The 21,332-nt window shown below is 37.3% G+C and overlaps 1 protein-coding gene across 1 annotated transcript in view; it reads left to right on the forward strand.

Moving 5' to 3' along the window:
- Window positions 1-21,332, forward strand: part of CATSPERB (cation channel sperm associated auxiliary subunit beta) — a 117,863-nt gene that overhangs the window by 84,716 nt on the left and 11,815 nt on the right. The window contains 4 exon segments of the mRNA XM_046009900.1: window positions 5,409-5,738; window positions 12,088-12,227; window positions 14,120-14,317; window positions 15,108-15,218. Of these exon segments, the coding sequence (XP_045865856.1) occupies window positions 5,409-5,738; window positions 12,088-12,227; window positions 14,120-14,317; window positions 15,108-15,218 (779 nt within the window).

Genomic DNA, 21,332 nt, shown 5'->3' on the forward strand with positions numbered 1-21,332 from the left:
GGGAAGCCAACTGCAACGACAGAGCTGAGGAGGGGGCTCTCAGCTCAGGATTGCCATAAACCAGGATCTGCAGCACAGTCAGGCCACTACTCTTCAAGCAGGGACTCCACAAGTGGCAGATCTGGAGAGACACCCCTCCTTCTGCCCCCAGGAGGAGCAGCACAGGAATCTGCTGGGTTTGGAGACTCCAAATGGGGCCACACGCCAGAGATAGAAATGCTTGTCACGGACTGGGTGAGCACAGAGTGCAACCAGAGACCAGAGAAAAAGGAGTGATTGGCTGCTTTTCTCTGAGGGCACACTGAGGAGTGGGGCCCAAGCTCTTGGCTCCTATAGGGCTGGAGATTGGGAGGTCACCATTTTCATTCTTGTCCTCCAAAGCTATATGGAAAGCATTCAGGGAACAAAAGCTACTGAGAGCAAATCCAACCAGATTGCTTTGCCTGGTCCACTGGCAAGGGTGGTGCAATTCCACCTCGGGCAAAGACATTTGAGAATCACTGCAGTGGGTCCCTCCCCCAGAAGATCAGCAAGAACATCCAACCAAGACCAAGTTTACCGATCAATGAGAACTACAAAACTTCAGAGCTAGGGGAGTACAGCACATAGAATTCATGGCCTTTTCCTCATGATTCTTTAATCTTTCAGAGCTAATTTTTTAAAAGTTTTCTTTATTTTTTCTTTTTCTCTCTTTTTTTTGAATTTTTCTTCTTTCCTTTTTCAACCATCATCTTATCAATTTGGTTTTTAAAGTCTTTTTTAATTTTCATTTTTGCCATCATATTCTATCCCTTCATTGCATTTAACCTTATTTTTTTGTATATGTATATATATATATGTATATATGTTCATATATATATATATATATATATATATATATGAACACCTTCTTTACTGAAAAGGACAGACATCTAAGCAAAAGATCAACAAGAAAATAGAGGTTTTAAATGATACATTGGACCAGATGGACTTCACAGATATGTTCAGAACATTCCATCCCAAAGCAACAGAATACATATTCTCCTCTAGTGCACATGGCACATTCTCCAGAATAGATCACACCATAGGTAACAAATCAGGTCACAACAGGTACCAAAAGACTGGGATAATTCCCTGCATATTTTTGGACCACAATGCTTTGAAACTAGGTCTCAACCACAAGAGGAAAGTTGGAAAGAATTCAAATACATGGAGGCTAAAGAGCATCTTACCAAAGAATGAATGCGTCAACCAGGAAATTAAAGAAGAATTTCTAAAAAGTCATGGAAACAAATGAAAATGAAAATATAACTGTTCAAAATCTTTGGGACACAGCAAAGGCCATCCTAAGAAGAAAGTATATAACGATACAAGCCTTTGTCAAGAAACAAGAAAGGTCTCAAATACACAACCTAACCCAACACCTAAAGCAGCTAGAGAAAGAACAGGCAAAGAAAGCCTAAACCAGCAAGAGAAGAGAAATACAAAGATCAGAGCAGAAATTGATGAAATAGAAACCAAAAGAACAGTAGAACAGATTAATGAAAGTAGGAGATGGTCCTTTGAAAGAATTAATAAGATTGATAAACCCCTGGCCAGACTTATCAAAAAGAAAAGAGAAAGGACCCAAATTAATATAATTAGCAACTGAGCCACCCAGGCACCCAGGACCCAAATTAATAAAATCATGGATGAAAGAGGCAAGATCACAACCAACAGCAAAGAAATACAATTATAAGAACATATTATTAGCAACTATATGTCAGCAAATCTGGAAGAAATGGATACATTCCTAGAGACATATGAACTACCAAACTGAACCAGGAAGAAATAGAAAACCTGAACAGACCCATAACCAGCAAGCAAATTGAAACAGTAATAAAAAAATCTCCCAACAAACAAGAGCCAGGACCAGATGGCTTCCCAGGGGAATTCTACCAAACATTTAAAGAAGAATTAATTCCTATTCTCCTGAAACTATTCCAAAAAATAGAAATGGAAGGAAAACTTCCAGACTCATTCTATGAGACCAGCATTACCTTGATCCCAAAACCAGACAAAGACCCCATCAAAAAGAATTACAAACCAGTATCCCTGATTAACATGGATGCAAAAATTCTCACCAAAATACTAGCCAATAGGATCCAACCGTACATTAAAAGGATTATTCAGCAAGACCAAATGGGATTTATTCCTGGGCTGCAAGCTTGGTTCAACATCTGCAAATCAATCAATTGTGATACAGTACATTAAAAAAATAACAAGAACCATATGATATTCTCAATATATGCAGAAAAAAAGCATTTGAGAAAGTACAGCATCCTTTCTTGATCAAACTCTTCACATTTTAGGGATAAGAGGGTACATACCTCAATATCATCAAAGCCATCTATGAAAACCCCACAGTGAATATCATTCTCAATGGAGAAAAACTGATAGCTTTTCCCCTAAAGTCAGGAACATGGCAAGAATGTCCACTGTCACCACTGCTATTCAACATAGTACTAGAAGTCTTAGCCTCAGTAATCAGCAATCAGACAACAAAAGGACAACAAAAAGAAATAAAAGGCATCCAAATCAGCAAAGAAGTCAAACTCTCAGTCTTTGCAGATGAAATGATTCTTTATCATGTCAAGCCAAAAGTCTTCACCCCAAAACTTCTAGAACTCATACATGAATTCAGTGAAGTGTCAGGATATAAAATCAATGCACAAAAATCAGTTGTATTTCTATACACCAACAACAAGACAGAAGAAAGAGAAATTAAGAAGTTGATCTCATTTACAATTGGACTCAAAACCCTAAGATACCTAGGAATAAATCTAACCAAAGAGGCAAAGAATCTGTACTCAGAAAACTATAGAATACTCATGAAAGAAATTGAAGAAGACACAAAGAAATGGAAAAAACATTCCATGCTCATGGATGAGAAGAAATATTATGAAACTTTCTATGCTAGCTAGAGCAATCCACACATTTAATGCAATCCCTATCAAAATACCATCAACTTTTTTCAAAGAAATGGAACAATCCTAAAATTTATATGAAACCAGAAAAGACCCTAAATAGCCAGAAGAATGTTGAAAAAGAAAACCAAAGCTAGTGGCATCACAATTCTGACATCAAACTTTATTGCAAAGCTATAATCATCAAGACAGTATGGTACTGGCACAAAAACAGATGCATAGATCAATGGAATGGAATAGAAAGCCCAGAAATAGACCCTCAATTCTACGGTCAACTAATCAACAAAGCAAGAAAGGATGTCCAATGGAAAAAAGACAGTCACTTCAACAAATTATGTTGGGGAAATTGGACAGTTGCATGCAGAAGACTGAAACTAGACCATTTCCTTACACCACACACAAAAATATACTCAAAATGGATGAAAGACCTCAGTGTGACACAGGAATCCATCAAAATCCTTGAGGACAACACAGGCAGCAACTTCTTCAACCTCAGCTGAAGCAACTTCTTCCTAAACATATTGCCTAAGGCAAGAGAAGCACGGACAAAAATGAACTTTTGGGACTTCATCAAGATAGGAAGTTTTGCACATCAAGGGAAATTCTCAACAAAACCAAAAGACAAGCAACAAAATGGGAAAAGATATTTGCAAATGACATATCAGATAAAGGGCTAGTATCCAAAATCTATAAAGAACATATCCAACACAACAACCAAAGAATAAATAATTCAGTCAAGAAATGGGCAGAAGACATTAACAGACATTTCTGCAAAGAAGACATCCAGATGGCCAACAGACACATGAGAAAGTGAGCCACATCACTCGGCACCAAGGAAATACAAATCAAAACCACAGTGAAATACAAATCACACTAGTCAGAATGGCTAAATTAACAAGTTGGGAACCAATAGGTGTTGGTAAGGATGCAGAGAAAGGGGAACCCTCCTACACTGTTGGGGGGAAAGCAAGCTGGTGCAGCCACTCTGGAAAACAGTATGGAAGTTCCTCAAAAAGTTAAAAATAGAGCTACCCTACAACCCAGCAATTGGACTACTGGGTTTTCACCCCAAAGATACAAATGTAGTGATCTGAAGGAGCATGAGCACCCCAATGTTTATAGCAGCAATGTCCACAATAGTCAGACTATGGAAAGAGCCCGGGGCCCAGATGACCATCAACAGATGAATGGATAAAGAAAATGCAGTATATTTATACCTATCTATCTATCTGTATCTATCTATCTGTATATCTATCTATCTATCTATCTATCTATCTATCTATAGTGGAATATTACACAACCATCAAAAAACCCCAAAACCTTGCCATTTGCAATGACATGAATGGAACTAGAGGATATTATGCTAAGCATAATAAGCCAATCAGAGAAAAACAATTATCATATGATCTCACTGATATGAGGAATTTGAGAAACAAGAGAGAGGATCATAGGGGAAGTGAGGGAAAAATAAAAAAAGATGAAACCAGAGAGGGAGACAAACCATAAGAGATTTTTGATCTCAGAAAACAAACAGGGTTGCTATGGGGAGAGGGAAATAGGGTATGAGGTAACCGGGTGATGGACACTGGGGAGGGTATGTGGTATGGTGAGCACTGTGAATTGTGTAAGACTGATGAATCACAGACCAGTACCTCTACAAAAATTAATACATTATATGTTAATAAAAAGTAATAAAGTGGGAGAAATTAGAGCATGCATGCACAACAAAGGGAAAAATGAGGGTCTCTTCTGACTACTTCTGTTGATTTTTCAGAATGAGGAGAACATGGGTGTGCTGGTATCTTTCCTGAGGTATCAAAGACATTTGAATGTGGTGACCTCCCCTTCCTTGAAACAGCCTTCTTATGGATCCTCTCACATCATCTTATGTGGGGATGTTCCTCACAGTCCTGCCTTAAAGTCTAGTTCTTTTAAATCTTCATGCCCTTCCTAAACAATCAATTATTCATCTACTCAACAAATATTTGTTGAGCACCTTCTATATAATAGGCAGACCTTTAGGTCCTGGGGAAACACTGGCTACATTATCCTTCTCTTATGTTATCCTTCTCTCCATGTTATCCTTCTCTCTATGTTATCCTTCTCTTAGAATCACAATAAAGATTCTAAGTTATTAAGGTTCTTGGCCATTCTAAAGTAAAGAAATCAGCTTTCTTATACTTACTTAGTCCTATGAAGGTGTCTTTTTTTTTTTTTCCTGCAGAGGATTTTAGGGAACTAGTTTAATTATAAAGGTTTAAGAATATGTTTGTGTTTGACATATTTGTGATACACTTTCTACAGAATAATTTGAATTCTAACCTCAAATCTGGCCAGTGTGTTCTCTGGTTAAGACCACAGTTTAAAAACTCAAATAATGTTTTCATCAATTGTATCCACCAAGATGCTTGAATAACATTGGCTGTTTTATTTTACAATAAATTATTCCTTTTTTAACTCCAGGTACTAATGCCTCATTTCAAGACCTGGATGTAGAGAAGACTGTAGTGATTCCTGGTCATAGCAGCTTCCTGATCACAAGCATTTTAGATGATAAGAATGCTTTAGCTATTGCTACCATGCCTGACAGAATACTCAACAATACAATCATCCAAAAAGACTCCTGGTTCTTACACAACTTGGGGCACAGAAATGGACGAATGTGGTCTATATATGCAAAACCATGTAATTATTGGTTTCAACAGGATCATTCCGTATTCCTCAATGTCCTGAAATACATTGATCTGGGGAAATCTTACACTTTCAAAGTTAAGGTTATACCTAATACAGAAGGTAAGTTTATTTTTACTGGGAAACATCAAAAGGAGATGTTTTTCTTGAATGTAAAATATACTCTTTGATATTTCCATTATCTTTGGCTTACATAGTAGGTGACATTCTGTTAATAACAGTATTAGCTTCTAATTATTGAACACTTACTATGTTCTTAGGCTCTGTACTAAATTATTTTTCACTTAATGCAACAACTCAAAAAGGTTAGATTTTAATCCTCATTTATAAATGAGAAAAATGATGTTAAGTTAGCAGCCCAAGTTTACACGGGATTTTAGTTCAGATTTTTGCTGTCCTCTGAAAAGAAACCTGTTTAGTTACTTTGGTATTGTTGTAGTTATTTCAAGTATTTATTTTGAGCCAAAAAAAATGGCTTTTAAATAGTATTCTATTTTCCCCATTTTCCATGGCATTTATTTATTACAAAAATGAAATTAAACTTCCTAAAGATGATGGAGAAATGGCATACAGGAAAATAAAACAAAAATTTTGGCAAATAACTGAGCTAGAAAGAGGGAAGGAAGATGAAGGGAAGGGGGAGGAAAGAAGAAAATTCTGTCACCAAAAATGAAGAGGGAACTCAAAGCCAAAGAAATTAGCTACTTTGTGGCTCCCTGAAAGATGTGAGGCTTAGATATGGGCCATGTTGGCAGAGGGATGGATTTTAATACCCAAGTGTTGGCAGAATATAATTTGTGGTAGGAGGCTGGAACCAAAACCAGTACGTAACGCTGGGAGCTTAAATTATGAAAAGGGGATTATGAAAACTTTATCTTCCAACCCAAAAGGGGAGCTCAGGGAATTACCATCTCCATGGGAGATGGGAAAAAAGGATCTCCTGTAAAAACCCCAAACTCCAGGACTGTGTAATGCCTAGAGGCAACACACCAGTTGTAGGAATCCCAAGCTGAGAAGTAATTTTAATGCATGGGCCCCAGCTTAGGCAAGCATAAAACCCTTTGTGTGAATTTTTCCATAGTCTAGGGAACATAGACTTCCATGGAAAAATAGATCTGATTCAATTCATTGAACATGAATTGCAGAAAACATTTTAAAACTACGTAACCAAATGACCTAACAGAAGAAAGAGAACTTGATTTTTATTTTCATTTTATTTATTTATTTATTTACTTACTTACTTACTTATAAAGTAGACCCCACACCCAGCATGGAACCCAAAGCAGGGCTAGAACTCATGACCTTGAAATCAAGATCTGAGATCAAGAGTTGGCTGCTTACCTGACTGAGCCATCCAGGCACCCCAAGAACTTGATCTTTAATCTCCAGGGACTTAAGAGAATAGAAAAATCAGAAAGACACTATATGTAAACTCTTGAAGAGAAAAAAGAAGTTATATGAATTATAATGAAAGAACAAAACACAATTTTTAAAAGGCTCATTTGAAAAACAAAACCAAATGCATTTATACAAACGAAAATTACCAAAAAAAAAAAAAAATTGGATGACATCTTTTTGTGTTTCATCAATAATGTGGCACTTAAATATTGTTTAAAAAAAAACCTTCCTCTTGAAACTCTTAAAATCTTTTCTCATTGATTATATGACTAATTGTCCATATTTCCTTCAAGTAATTCTAGAGTTTTAATTTTATAGTTTTAACTTTCCATCTAAGTCTTTAATTTACATTGATGTCATTTTGATATATTATAGGTGATTAGCGAGTTGTTCCAACAACAGTTCTTGAATAGTGTGACCTTTCTTAACTGGTTTCAGAATACAGTAAACAATTTACCTATCATTTTGACCATTCTGGATTTTTAAAACTCTGGTCCTATTTTATCTCTTCATATTCTGGTGCAAGGCCTACAGTGTTCTAAATATTTCAGCTTTAAAATATATCAAATCCATTGTTGAATGGTACAGTTTTACTCATTCAGTTTGATGGAAGCAAATAGTAATCAGCAAATCAACTCTATTGCTTTTTTGTGAAGAAAAGCTTAGTGCATGCTACTCAAAGTGTGGGGGCCTAAACCAACCACATCAGCAGCACCTTCTTAGAAATGCAGAATCTTTTGTGATTCCACGCAAGTCTTAGGGATGTTTTTCTATTTTTGTGAAAAGCCCTATTGGAATTTTGATATGGATTGCATTGAGCCTATAGGTATGGACATTTTAAGAATATTCTTGTAATTTATGAACATGGGCTCTCTTTCCATTTATTTGTGTCTTCTTCAATTTCTTTCACTGATATCTCATAGTTTTCAGTGTACAGGTCTTTTACTTCATTGGTTAAATTTATTCCTATGTATTTTATTCTTTTTGTGCTATTGTAAATGAGATTGTTTTCTTAATTTCTCTTTTGATAGTCCATTGTTAGTATATAGAAACACAACTGATTAGTGTTCTGAATTCTGTGGCGTTACTTATCTCTATGTAAGAGCCTGTTACCTGCAAACAGAGGCAATTTTACTTCTTCATTTCTTTCTTTTTTTTTAATTTGACACAGAGAGAGAGAGAGAGATCACAAGTAGGCAGAGAAGCAGGTAGAGAGAGAGAGGGAAGCAGACTCCCTGCTGAGCAGAGAGCCCAATGTGGTGCTCGATCCCAGGATGCTGGGATCATGACCTGAGCAGAAGGCAGAGGCCTAACCCTCTGAACCACCCAGGCACCCCTACTTCTTCCTTTCTGATTTGGATGCCTTTTATTTCTTTTTCCTGCTTAATTGTTTCAGGTAGGGCTTCCAGTACCATGTTGAAGAGAGGTAGTAAGAGTAGGCATCCTTATCTTGTTCCTGATCTTAGAGGCCAAGTTTTAAGCTGGTTTTTTTTTTCCAAGTTTTTTTTTTTAATATATATTTTTTTATTTATTTGACAGAGAGAAATCACAACCAGGCAGAGAGGCAGGCAGAGAGAGAGGAGGAAGCAGGCTCCCTGCAGAGCAGAGAGCCCAATGTGGGGCTCGATGTGGGGCTCGATCCCAGGACCCTGGGATCATGACCTGAGCCAAAGGCAGAGGCTTTAACCCACTGAGCCACCCAGCCGCCCCTTTTTTTCCAAGTTTTAAGCTTTGAGTATAATGAGTATGATGGCATGTGAGTATGAAGGTAGCTATCGTCTGGTCATTTATGACCTCTATTGTGTTGAGATACATTCCTTCTATACTTAATTTGTCGATAGTTTTTATTATGAATGGACACTGAATGTTGTAGAATGCTTTTTTTTTTTTTTGGTAGAATGCTTTTTCTACATCTATTGCAATGATCGATGATTTTTACCTTTCATTACATTAATGTCATATATCACATTGAAGATCCTGAATAGTTAAAGCAGTCTTTAGGAAGAACAAAACTGGAGGCATCACACTCCTTGATTTCGAACTATATTATAATATTATCTTAATCAAAACATTATGATACTGGCATAAAAGCCAGACACATAGCCCAATGGACCAAAATAGAAAGCCCAGAAGTAAATTAATTAATCGTTAATGAGGGAGCCAAGAACATGCAGTGAGAAAAAATAGTCACTTCAATTAATGGTATTGGGAAAACTGGTTAATCACATCCAAGAGAATGAAACTAAACCCTTATTTTACTAATTAATGAAATTAATTAATGAAATGGATTAACTACTTAAATGGATTAAAGGCTTAAATCTAAGATCTAAAACCATAAAACTCCTAGAAGAAAACATAGGGGAGAAGATCATTGACTTTGATCTTGACACTGACTTTTCTGGATATGACACAAAAATCAAAGGCAACAAAAACAGAAGTAAATAAGTGGGACTACATCAAACTAAAAAGCTTCTGCACAGCAAAGGAAACCATCAGCAAAATGAAAAGACAGCCTACAGAGTGGGAGAAAATATTTGTAAACCATATATCTGATAAGTGGTTAATATCTGAAATGTATAAGAAACTCATACAACACGATAGCAAAAAACCCAACCCCACAAATAATGCAATTAAAAAATGGGCAGGGGCGCCTGGGTGGCTCAGTGGGTTAAAGCCTCTGCCTTCAGCTCAGGTCATGATCCCGGGGTCCTGGGATCGAGCCCCGCATCGGGCTCTCTGCTCAGCAGGGAGCCTGCTCCCTCCTCTCTCTGCCTGCCTCTCTGCCTAGTTGTGATTTCTCTCTGTCAAATAAATAAAAATAAAAAATAAAATAATAAAAAATGGGCAAAGAACTTGAATAGATGTCTTTCAAATAAAACATATGAGGGGTGCCTGGGTGGCTCAGTGGCTTAAAGACTCTGCCTTCGGCTCAGGTCATGATCCCAGGATCCTGGGCTAGAGCCCCACATCGGGCTCTTTGCTCAGCCCTCTCTCTCTGCCTGCTTCTCTGCCTACTTGTGATCTCTGTCTGTCAAATAAATAAATAAAATCTTAAAAAAAGAGAAGACATATGAATGGCCAACAGATACGGGAAAAAGTGTTCAACAACACAAATTATTAGGAAAACGCAAATCAAAACCACAGTGAGATATCACCTCAAGCCAGTTAGAATGGCAAGTGTCAGAAAGACAAGAAATGAGAAGCATTGGTGAGGATGTGGACAAAAAGGGAGTTCTCATGCACCGTTGGTGGAAATGGAAACTGGAATAGCCACCATGGAAAACAGTATGGCAGTTCCTCAAAAATTTTGAAGTAAAACTACCCAATGATCCAGCAATCCCACGTCTGGGTACGTATCTGAAGGAGACAAAGTCAGGATCTCAAGGAGATATCTGTCTGTACTCCAATGTTCATTGCAGGTTATAATAGCCAAGGTACAGAAACAACAAGTGTTGTTTGATGGATGAATGGATAAAACACATGTGTGTGTGGTGTGTGTGTGTGAGAGAGAGAGAGAGAAGGACATGGATTATTATTAAGCCACAAAAAAGAAGAAAATTCTGCCATTTGCAGCAACATGGATGAACCTGAAGGATATGGAAAGTGAAATGAGCCACATAGAGATAGATAAGTACTGTATCATCTCACTCAGATGTGGAATCTAATTTTTAAAAAGTCTAACTCACAGAACTAGAGGGTAGAATAAATGCTAGCTGCCAGGGGTTGGGGAGCAGAAAAAATGGACAGATGTTGGTCAGTGGAATACAAGCTTCTTGTTGTAAAATGAGTAAGTTCTGGGGATGTAACACAGGCCATGGGGCCCATAGTTAATAACACTGAATCAGAGGCACCTGAGTGGCTCAGTCGGTTAAGCTTCTGACTCTTGATTTTGGCTCAGGTGATGATCTCAGGGTCCTGAGATGGAGGGTCGTGAGACTGAGACCCTCTTTGGACTCTATGCTGGGTGTGGAGGTTGCTTAAGATTCTCTCTGTCTCTTTTTCCCTCTCTCCCCACGTTCTCTCAAAATAGTAATAGTAATAATATAATAATACTGTATTGTATACTTGAAATTTGCTGAGAGAGTAGATCTTATATGTTCTCACTACACACACAAAGTAACTGTGAGTTTGTGAATGTTAATTAAATTATGATCATTTCACAGTGTGTGTATATACAGACATATATGTATGAAATCATCACGTTATACACTCTCTCTTTCTCTCTCTCTCTATATATAGTGTTCTTCGTCAGTCATACCTCAGTACAGCTGAGGTGGAGGGTGGGTAACCTCAGCCCCCTCCGCAGGTCCTGGTAGATCAGAATCTGCATTTTAACTGAAATACCCAGCCACAGTTTAGGGAAGCACTAGCCAGCTCACTCTGGTTTAAAGGAAACTGCTGTCCATGAGTCTCCAGGCAAATCATTTCCTACCTCTCAGTCCTGGTTTGCTGATTAATAAAGATGGCAGATAGACTACATAGTCTGTCAAAAATCTTATTCTAGTGAATTTCTCAGTATGGAACGATTGCAGGCAGGTGGTCTGCAGGTAGAAACTGGCCTGATGACAGGTCTCGCGACCTGTCTCCTTTTGTCTTGGCCACAGTGGCTGATAGCTCGAAACTGAGCAGGCATCCTTCAGTTTCTTTCTTTTTTAGTTATTTTTATTGTGTTAGTCACCATACAGTTTCTTCACTGAGCCACGCAGCTCGGTGTGATCGGTCCTGTCCTAGTGACCTTTCCATGCATTTGAGACCTTGGCTGAAGAATGAGAAATGGACGGGAGCAATATTTCTGGGAGAAAATAGTTGTGAAGTTAAATTTTTCTAAGAACCATCAAACTTAACTTTCTATGAATTCCTAATTATAGCTGTAGCCATTATGAAGTCTTCATAATAGATTCTGTACATGTTCTAGAATCCTGATTAGCTAGTTATTATGAAATTGTTTAAAATTTCCATGATTTATTTTTTTTCTTTTTTAGTTCCCAGATTTTTTTTTTAGTATAACTGACATACAGTGATGTAATTTTAACCTTTAGCTTTGTTTCCACAGGCATTCAAACACTTGAAATACCACCACTGAACGTCATTGTTGGAAATGCAAATCTGCTGGAAGTTAAAAGTGAAGGCTCTTTTGATGATAGTGAGAATTACATAATGAAAATTTCTGCAGCTAGCAAAGCTTTGCGTCAAGTAAGATTTTCTTTCATTACAAAAAAAGTCTATTAATTATGGAAAACTTAGCATATAAGCTAAGAGAAAGAAGAGGAAATTACACATAATCCTACCTCTCAAGAATGATTAAGCACTTTTAACATTTGGGGAATTACAAAAAAGGCAGTATAGCATTACAGGGGACACCTGTTAAGTTAAGCTTCTGCCTTCAGCTCCTGTCATGATCCCGGGATCCTGGGATCCAGCCTGGGGTGGCTCCCTGCTCGACGGGGAGCCTGCTTCTCCCTCTGCCTGCCACTCCTCCTGCTTGTACTCTCATGCTCTCTCCCTCTCTCTCTCTCTCTCTCTCTGAAAATAAATAAAATCATAGCATTATGGAACAGAGGCTCAGTGAGCGAGCTTTGGACAAGACTGCCTGGTATAGATCTTAATTCTAGAGCTGTCTGTGAACTTGGGAAGGCCGCTTTACTATGGCTAAGTTTCCTTATCTACAAAATGAAGATGATAATGATAATAGCTTCTTTACAGGGTGGTTTATGAGAATTCACCATGATCATTCAAGTAAGACCTCTAAATGTCTGGCACATGGAAAATCTCAATCACTATGAACTAACAGTACTTTTCTTTTCTTTTTTCCCTAAAACTGGGAAAGCATTGTAAATGCCCTTAAAACATTTACCCCTTTCACTTAACTATATGATTTAATCCTTTTGATTCACTGAATATTTTTTCTACATATCTCCAAATTGTCTTTCTCATGAAGACTTTCAGCTATAGAACAAAGCAGAATTTCCATACTTAATACTCAAACAAGTCAAGACTTAGCTACTTTTGTTTTTATCATCCTCCTCCCACCTTTTGGCTTTTGTTTTATAGTCTGAGTTATTTTAGAATGAAAGCAAACATCATGTCATTTCAGTCCTTATAGGATTCAGTTTACATCTCTAAAAAATATGTGCATTATCTCTCATGTAACCATTATCATGCCACTGTTGTTCCTAAAACTTTTTTTTTTTTTTTTTTTGGTATCCAACAAAACCTAGTCCATAATCAAATTTATCCAATTTTCTCAAAAATATTTTTACAGTTGTTTGCTTTGACTTGGGAGCCAAACAAGATTCACATGGTATGTGGTTATTTTTTCTCAAGTGTCTTAGGTCCGTTTTCTTCACTTGCCATTGAATTGTAGAAATCAGATCAGTTGTGTTATAGAATGTCCAACATTGGGGATTCTTATGTTTGCTTCCTTATCTCTTAATTTGTGCCTCTCCTACCTCCAACCACATTTCCTTTAATAGTAGTATGCACATCCTGCAGAGATGATGATTTGATGTGTTTTGGTAAAAAAATTAGAAAAACATTTATCATTTTCAATAACTACAGAGTATGGGGGTAGAGGTACCAGAGTCTACAACATCATCACAGTTATTAGTATTTCTACATTAAAAATTTTTTTATTTATTTGTTGTGAGAGAGACACCAAGAGAGCATGAGTGAGGGAAGGGGCACAGGGAGACAGAGAGGGACAAGCAGACTCCCCACTGAGTGCAGATCCTGATGTGGGGGTTAATCCCCTTTCTCTGCGCTGTTTCTTATATTTCTCATATGAGTGAAACTACGTGATAACTGCCTTTCTCTGACTGACTTATTTCACTCAGCATAATACCCTCCAGTTCCTTTCTGATGGCTGAGTAGTATTCCATTGTATGGATATGCCATGTCTTCTTTATCCATTCATCTGTTGATGGACATCTAAGTTCTTTCCATAATTTGACTATTGTGGACATGGCTGCTATAAACACTGGGGGGCAGGTGCCCCTTCAGATCACTATGCCCATAACCAGTAAGGAAATTGAAGCAGTGATTTAACAGCTCCTTTGAATAACCTTCATTTCTTTGGATGTCCTCAGGGTTCAACGTCATTGGCATTAGTTGTCTGGGGGGCATCCACTGAGTGTTTAGTCACCACAGTCGTGCCAGTGATGAAAAACAGCTGTAGTTATCTCAAATCCATGCATCACATCCCTAGTAAACTTATTCCACTGGAAGACTGGATGAGCGGTGTTCATAAAGACAGTCAAGGTTTCAACATGATCAAAACTTTGCCGGTAAGAAACCTAAGTGGATTGTTTTAAGGGTACTCATGATATGTTACTTTTGTGTGATTGGCTGGCCATCCCGTCTTTGCATTTCTTTCCTGACATGCACAAAACACTCCAGTTATTGGTCGATCTTCCTATCATCTTGAGGATGTGACAATTACTTATTTCTAAAAGGCCAACACGTCCTGAAATAATGACTTTTCCTGGTAACTCGGTCTCACCATTTAAAAAATTATTTTATGCTATATTATGGGGACGTAATCTTGGGGCTTTTGTGCTATATACAGTTATCTGCCATTATGTTGACCTGTCCTGGTTCCATCTTATTGGTTACATTTCGATGTAGTTGCCATTTTAATCTCTGCCTTGTCAGAATTGATGACACTTTAAAAAAACATGTATTATTATTCTTTGCTGATGAACTTATTACTTAAGATTTTCTCTGTGTCAAAAAACCCAACTGACCAAACTTGAATATGTATTTACTAAATATATCACTAAGACTTTTTTTATGAGGTGTTAAAACTTTCTTACATTTCCTTTTGGTCGTTATTTTACATACTAAAAAATTTTTCACTTATTTACAAGTTCCAAACAATTATATTGCCATGGGCTAAGGTTGTTGAAAGCCCAGAAAAATAAGGTATAGGGAGTACGGGAAGAATAGAAATTTACTGCCTGGAACTAAAAATGAAATATTTGTTTTGAATGCTTTTTCTGGAAAATCAAGATTTTTAAGTTAAAGACTTAGTAAATAATTATGAATTACTTGTTTTCTTTGCTTAATCACTTACAGATAAACTACAGGCCCCCATCTAATATGGGAATTGCCATACCACTCACAGACAACTTTTACCATGCAGATCCCAGCAAACCAATACCAAGAAATCTATTTCCTATGTCAAAGGTAAATAATTTTTGAATGTACAAACCGTACTTATTTGAACTCAAGAAATCATTCTGTGAAATTACAGATGGACCTAGCTGCAGGGATTCAAAGAGAAGGTTCATTCAAAACAATGTTCCATCTACCCTGACAGGTCAGCATGTATTACTACTTGTACTACCCTGTTCCTCCTTCTCCTCTTTTAGCCCCCCTCCTTTTTTTTTTTTTAAAGATTTTATTTATTTATTTATTTAAGAGGGACACAAAGAGAGCATGAATGGGGAAAGGGCAGGAGGAGAGGGAAAAGGAGTAGCAGACTCCCGCGGAGCAGGGACCCTGATGTGGGGTTCAATCCCAGGACCCTGAGATCACGACCTGACTCAAAGTCAAACGCCTAACCAACTGAGCCAGCCAGGTGCCCCATTAGCTGCCCCCCATCCCCGCCCTTACTGCTACTTCTAGATGCGGTTTTGGAGCTAAGAATTTTAAACGGAATGCTTCTTCTGACCTCTCCCTGGTTTCCCTTTGGATTTCAAAGGGTATTAGTCGGGTGAGAGCATCTTTTCTCAGATGAGGGGAGCCCCCTGACCCATCTCACATGTCTAACCCAGTAAAATGAATGGTGTCCTAAAGGAAAGAAGACTATTTGATCCAACAGGGCACATTTAAGCTCCTACCAAAGTTCTGCCTAGAACACAACCAAACCCAGCAGCCCTCTGTCTCTCTGGAATGTGGAGTGAACAAGATAGAAAGAACAAAGAGAAACCACAAGGTTGAGAGGAAGAGTACGTGATGGGGTAGCTTCTTGAAAAAACCTCACTGATACCTGTGGAATCTCTCTCCAGAAGAACACAGCTGCCTGCCTGTAGACATGCACAAACAGACATTCACACCCCTTCCATGCGCATATGCACTGAGTATCTACACACATACATGTGCAAAGACATAAAATGCTTGTTTCTTTTGTTCTAAACTCTTGTCATTCCATGTAATTCAGAACAAAAGCCAAATTCTCACGGTGGTCTATGAGGTCCTTCATGACTTGGCCTTGGCATTCCATCTGACCTGATTTCCCCTGATGTTAATTGCTCTAGCCACACTGGCCTCCATGCAGTTCTTCAAATATGCCAGACATGGGACGCCTGGGTGGCTCAGTTGGTTAAGCGGCTGCCTTTGGCTCAGGTCATGATCCCAGCGTCCTGGGATTGAGTCCCACATCGGGCTCCTTGCTTGGCAGGGACCCTGCTTCTCCCTCTGTCTCTGCCTGCTACTCTGTCTGCCTGTGCTCCCTCGCTCTCTCTCCCTCTCTCTCTCTGACAAATAAATAAGTAAAAATCTTTAAAAAAAAAAAAATGTCAGGGGCGCCTGGGTGGCTCAGTGGGTTAAGCCGCTGCCTTCGGCTCAGGTCATGATCTCAGGGTCCTGGGATCGAGTCCCGCATCGGGCTGTCTGCTCAGCAGGGAGCCTGCTTCCCTCTCTCTCTCTCTCTGCCTGCCTCTCTGCCTTGTGGTTTCTCTCTGTCGAATGAATAAATAAAATCTTTAAAAAAAAAAAAATGTCAGACGTATTTCAAGCTCAGGGCCTCTGCGGCCAAGGCCAAAGCAATTCGTCTGGAATGCTCCTCTGCCAGATAGCTCATGGCACATTCTGTCACTGTCTTCGGGTCTTTGCTTAAATGTCACCATCATTGTGAGGCCTGCCTTGACCATTCTATTTAAAATTGGAAGCCCCACCCCCAGTGGTACCCACTCCCTGTCCCCTTTCTCTCCTTTATTTTTCTTCAGTACACTTATTACAATTTTCCAGATTGTACTCATTTGCTTTATTTATTGTGTTTCATAAAAAGGTAAACTACATTAAGTCAAGGTGGTGGTTGTTGTTTTGAAATCTATTTTACTCTCCACTGCATCTTTCATACCCAGAACAGTGCCAGCCACAAGGAGTGTTTTCAGATTATTGAACAAACTAATAATCCACATTTGTACATATATTATTATACACTCACCACATGAGGAGGCTGACTTCTTGTTGAATCTTGCATTTTGGGGTAAGAAACTCTGCTCCAGGCAATGACCCTCTATAATACACCATTCTTTGGCCATTCCAGTCTTTCCCAAAGATAAATCCTGTTGTGCCCACTACTGAAATATGGTTTTACTGTATTTACACGGAAATCCTTAGTTTATTTGTGTTTTCAAGATTCTCTTGGAAGTTGAATAGCAAACGTATCTCATTTACAGCTAAGTCAATAAATCTTTAAGTGCACTTTTTATGCATCTGACACATGTTAATTTCAGGATTTCTAGTGTTCTCAGGCAATGTACAAATAGACTTTCTCAGAGGATACAGCAATAAACTAGAGAAGCATGATAACTTCATGGATCTTTACTGTAATGGGGAGAATAGGAATTAAACAGAAAGTTGTACAAATTAAATACTGTTTCTGAGCAGCATGACTGTGCATCATCTGAAACAGGATTATCTAGGAATATTTCTACAATGCAGTTTTCTTAATTGTACCTCACAGCTACTGAATCAGAAACTATGGGGCAGTCCTGAAATTTCCATTGAAAAAAAATCTCCCAGTTAATCCTACTTGCCCTTAAGTTTAAGATAGACAAGTAGTAGAAACAGACACAAAACACACAATATGATTGTGGATCAGGGGTATAAATATAGTCCAATGGAGTCAGACTGAAAGATGAGTAGGGGTGAACCAACAAAGGAGGAGAAAGAGTGTAGAAGAGGATAAAGGGAGAGAAAAAAACATCCCAGGCAAGGAGGTACCATCATAAGAGTAGTCACAGGAAAGGGCTCCATGACTGAGGAGAACCAGGAAGCCTGGGGCATAGTGAGTGTGTCTCTATAAAATAGAGAATACACATTCCTTTTAGTCCATATGGAACAACCATACAAAGTGACTGCTTATTTTGTAATAAAGTCTTAATGAATTCCAAAAAGGCTCAATACAGTCCATATTCTATAATTTAAATCGTTAAAATCAAAATTTAAAAAATGCAAAAAAATAGTGTATGCAAACAACTTATCTTCAATTCACCCATCCCTAAATCCCTGTTTCGTCTGACTTGTGAAAAATCCTAACTAAAATGCTAGCAAGTCAAATGCATAAATATACTAACACTGTAGTATTTCGGGAGACTGTAGACTTTCTGAAATGTGAGAAGGTTTGAGCATATGAAACATATTAAAATTACTCACTTTATAAATGGGTTAGAAGAAAAATCTCAGTAGAAGTCATAAAACATGTTTGATACAATTTAACATTCATTTCTGAATAAACTTCTGTAAAACAGAAATAGAAGTGATACTACCAAGTCTAATAAAATCTGTGAGAAATATTTAGCAAACCTATAAAATTAAATATTAGAAGCATGTGTGCTTTAATGCTTCTGTTTTACTTTGGTCTGTAAAGTCAGGCTAAGTCAATGTGACAAAGATAAATTATAAATATTGGAAAGAGACAAAACTCACCATTCCCACATATAATTACTTACTTAGAAAATATGGAAGAAACAACTGACAAATTATTAAAACTGATAATTATTATCAATAATGTAGCCCAATGGATATAAGATCACAAAGAATAATCAGTTATGTTCCTATATATCTGCAATAACTAATTAGAATAATGGGAAATAACCCATTCTTCATCTGCATACAATAATAGACATAGAATTTAATCTAAAAATATGTGCAAGACAGGGATGGAAAAAATTATATGATTTAGCTGAAGGATATAGAAAACACCTTGGATTAAAAGAAGTCTCATGTTCCTGATGGGAAGCTTCATCATTATAAAGCTCAGTTCTCTCCAGATTAATCTATAAAATTGTGCAATTGCAATCAAAACCCCAACAGAATATGTTTGAGTGAGCACAATGGGCTTTTTCTAAAGTTCATACTGAAAAGAAAATAGGTATTAATAAATAAATAATTTGAAGAACAGAAAATGAATGACGGATTTGTCCTCCTATAGATTAAAAAAAGTAGTTAACATAATATGGTATTACCCAAAGTAAGCAGATGAAAGGAAATAATAAACATTAGAGTGGAGGTGAATAAAGACGAGAATTGAAGAACGATAACAAGGATAACAAAGCCAAGATTTGATTCTTTGAAAAGATCAACAAATTTTACAAACCTTTACATAGATTGAGAAAAAAAGAAAAGACAACAAAAATCAGAAGAGTACTATGAACAATTGTACATCAACAAATTGGATACCTACATGAGACAGAAACATTCCTGGAAAAACAGAAATTAGCTAAACTGACTGAAAATGAAATAGCAAATTTCAATAACTCTAAGACAAGTAGAGAGATTGAGTCTGCCAGTAATCAGAAACCTCCCAACAAAGAAACGATCAGATGGCTTCATTGGTGAATTCCACCAAGCATTTAAAGAAAATTTAACACCAACATTTCTCAAACTTTTCCAAAAAATAGAAGAGAAGGGAACATTTCCTAACTGACTCTAAGAAGCCAGCATTACCCAAGGCCAGATAAAGACATTGCAAGAAAACTACAAACCAATATCCCTTATGAATATAGAGACAAAAAGCCCACAACTATACTAGCAAACCAAATTCAACAGCATAGTAAAAGGATCATATACCATGACAAAGTGAGATTTGTCCCAGGAACACAAAGATAGCTTGACATAAATCAGTCTGTAATGTACCACATTAATAGAAGAAAGAGAAAATACATATGATCATTTCAATTGAAGCAGAAAAGGCTTTTGACAAAATCTAACGACCTTTTATGATAAAAGCACTCAACAAACAAGTAATAAAGGGTAACTTCCTCAACCTGATGAAGGGCATTTATGAAATACTCTCTATTAACATCATACTTAGTGGTGAAAGATTAAAAACTTTTCCCTTAAGATCAAGAACAAGGCAAGGCTCATGCTTCTTCTATTCAGTATTGAACTGAAAGTTCTAGTCAGGCAGTTAGGCAAGGAGAAGAAAGAAAAAGCACCCAGATTAGAAAGGAAGAAATAAAATGATCTCTATTTGCAGATGACATTATATATGTTATAATTAAATATATGTATATTAATAAAATACATATAATTTTAAGGAAGCCACAAAAACAAAGAAAAAACTTAGTGTTTATTAAAGAGTCATAGGATACAAAATCAGTACACACATGAAATTAAGAAAATAATTCCATTTGTAATAGCATCACAAATCATAAAATATTTAGGAAAAACTATAGCCAAGAAAAAACAGAACTTGGACAATGAAAGCTGCAAAACAAAGCTGAAGAAGTTAAAGGGGAACTAAGTGTGAGAAAGATCCCATGTTCCTGACTGGAAGACTTAATCTTCTTATAGGGAGCATACTCCCCAAACTGACTTACAGACGAAATGCATTCCCTATTAAAATTCCAAATGCCTTTTTTGCATGAATGTAAAAGCTGATTTTAAAATTCACAAGGAATTACAAGAGACTCTGAATAGCCAAAACCATCTTGAAAAAAAAGAAAACAAAGTGTGGGAGAACCCACACTTCCCAATTTCAAAATTTACTATAAAGCCATGGTAATCAAACCAGTGTGATAATGGCACAAGGATAGACATATATATCCATGGAATAGAATTGAGAATCCAGAAATAAACCCATACATCTGTGGTCAACTGAGTTTTGACACGTGTGCCAAAACCACTTAAAGGAGAGAGAGTAGGTTTTTCAACAAATGGTGCCATGACAACTGAATGAATACCAACATTGAATAGGATGAATTTGGATTTGGACACCTATCTTACACCAGATGCAAAAATTAACCTAAGATGAATTGAAAACCAAAATGTAAGAGCTAAAACACAAAACTCTCATAAGGTTGTGTAAGTGTATACCTTTGTCTCTTTGGTAAGGTGATGATTTGTTAACTATGGCCCTAAAGTGCAAGCAACAACAGAGAAATAAATAAATTTTAATTCCATCAAAATTAAAAACTTTTGTGCATGGATAAAAGGACACGGCCTAGAAAGTTAAAAGATACTGAATGGGAAACAATATTTGCAATTCATTCATCTGATAAGGTTCTAGTATCCAGACTCTCTCAAGATCTCTTAAAACTCTACAACCAGGAGACAAATCACCCAGTC

Source organism: Meles meles, chromosome 6 (genome assembly GCF_922984935.1).
Source record: "Meles meles chromosome 6, mMelMel3.1 paternal haplotype, whole genome shotgun sequence".
Taxonomy (NCBI): Eukaryota; Metazoa; Chordata; class Mammalia; order Carnivora; family Mustelidae; genus Meles; species Meles meles.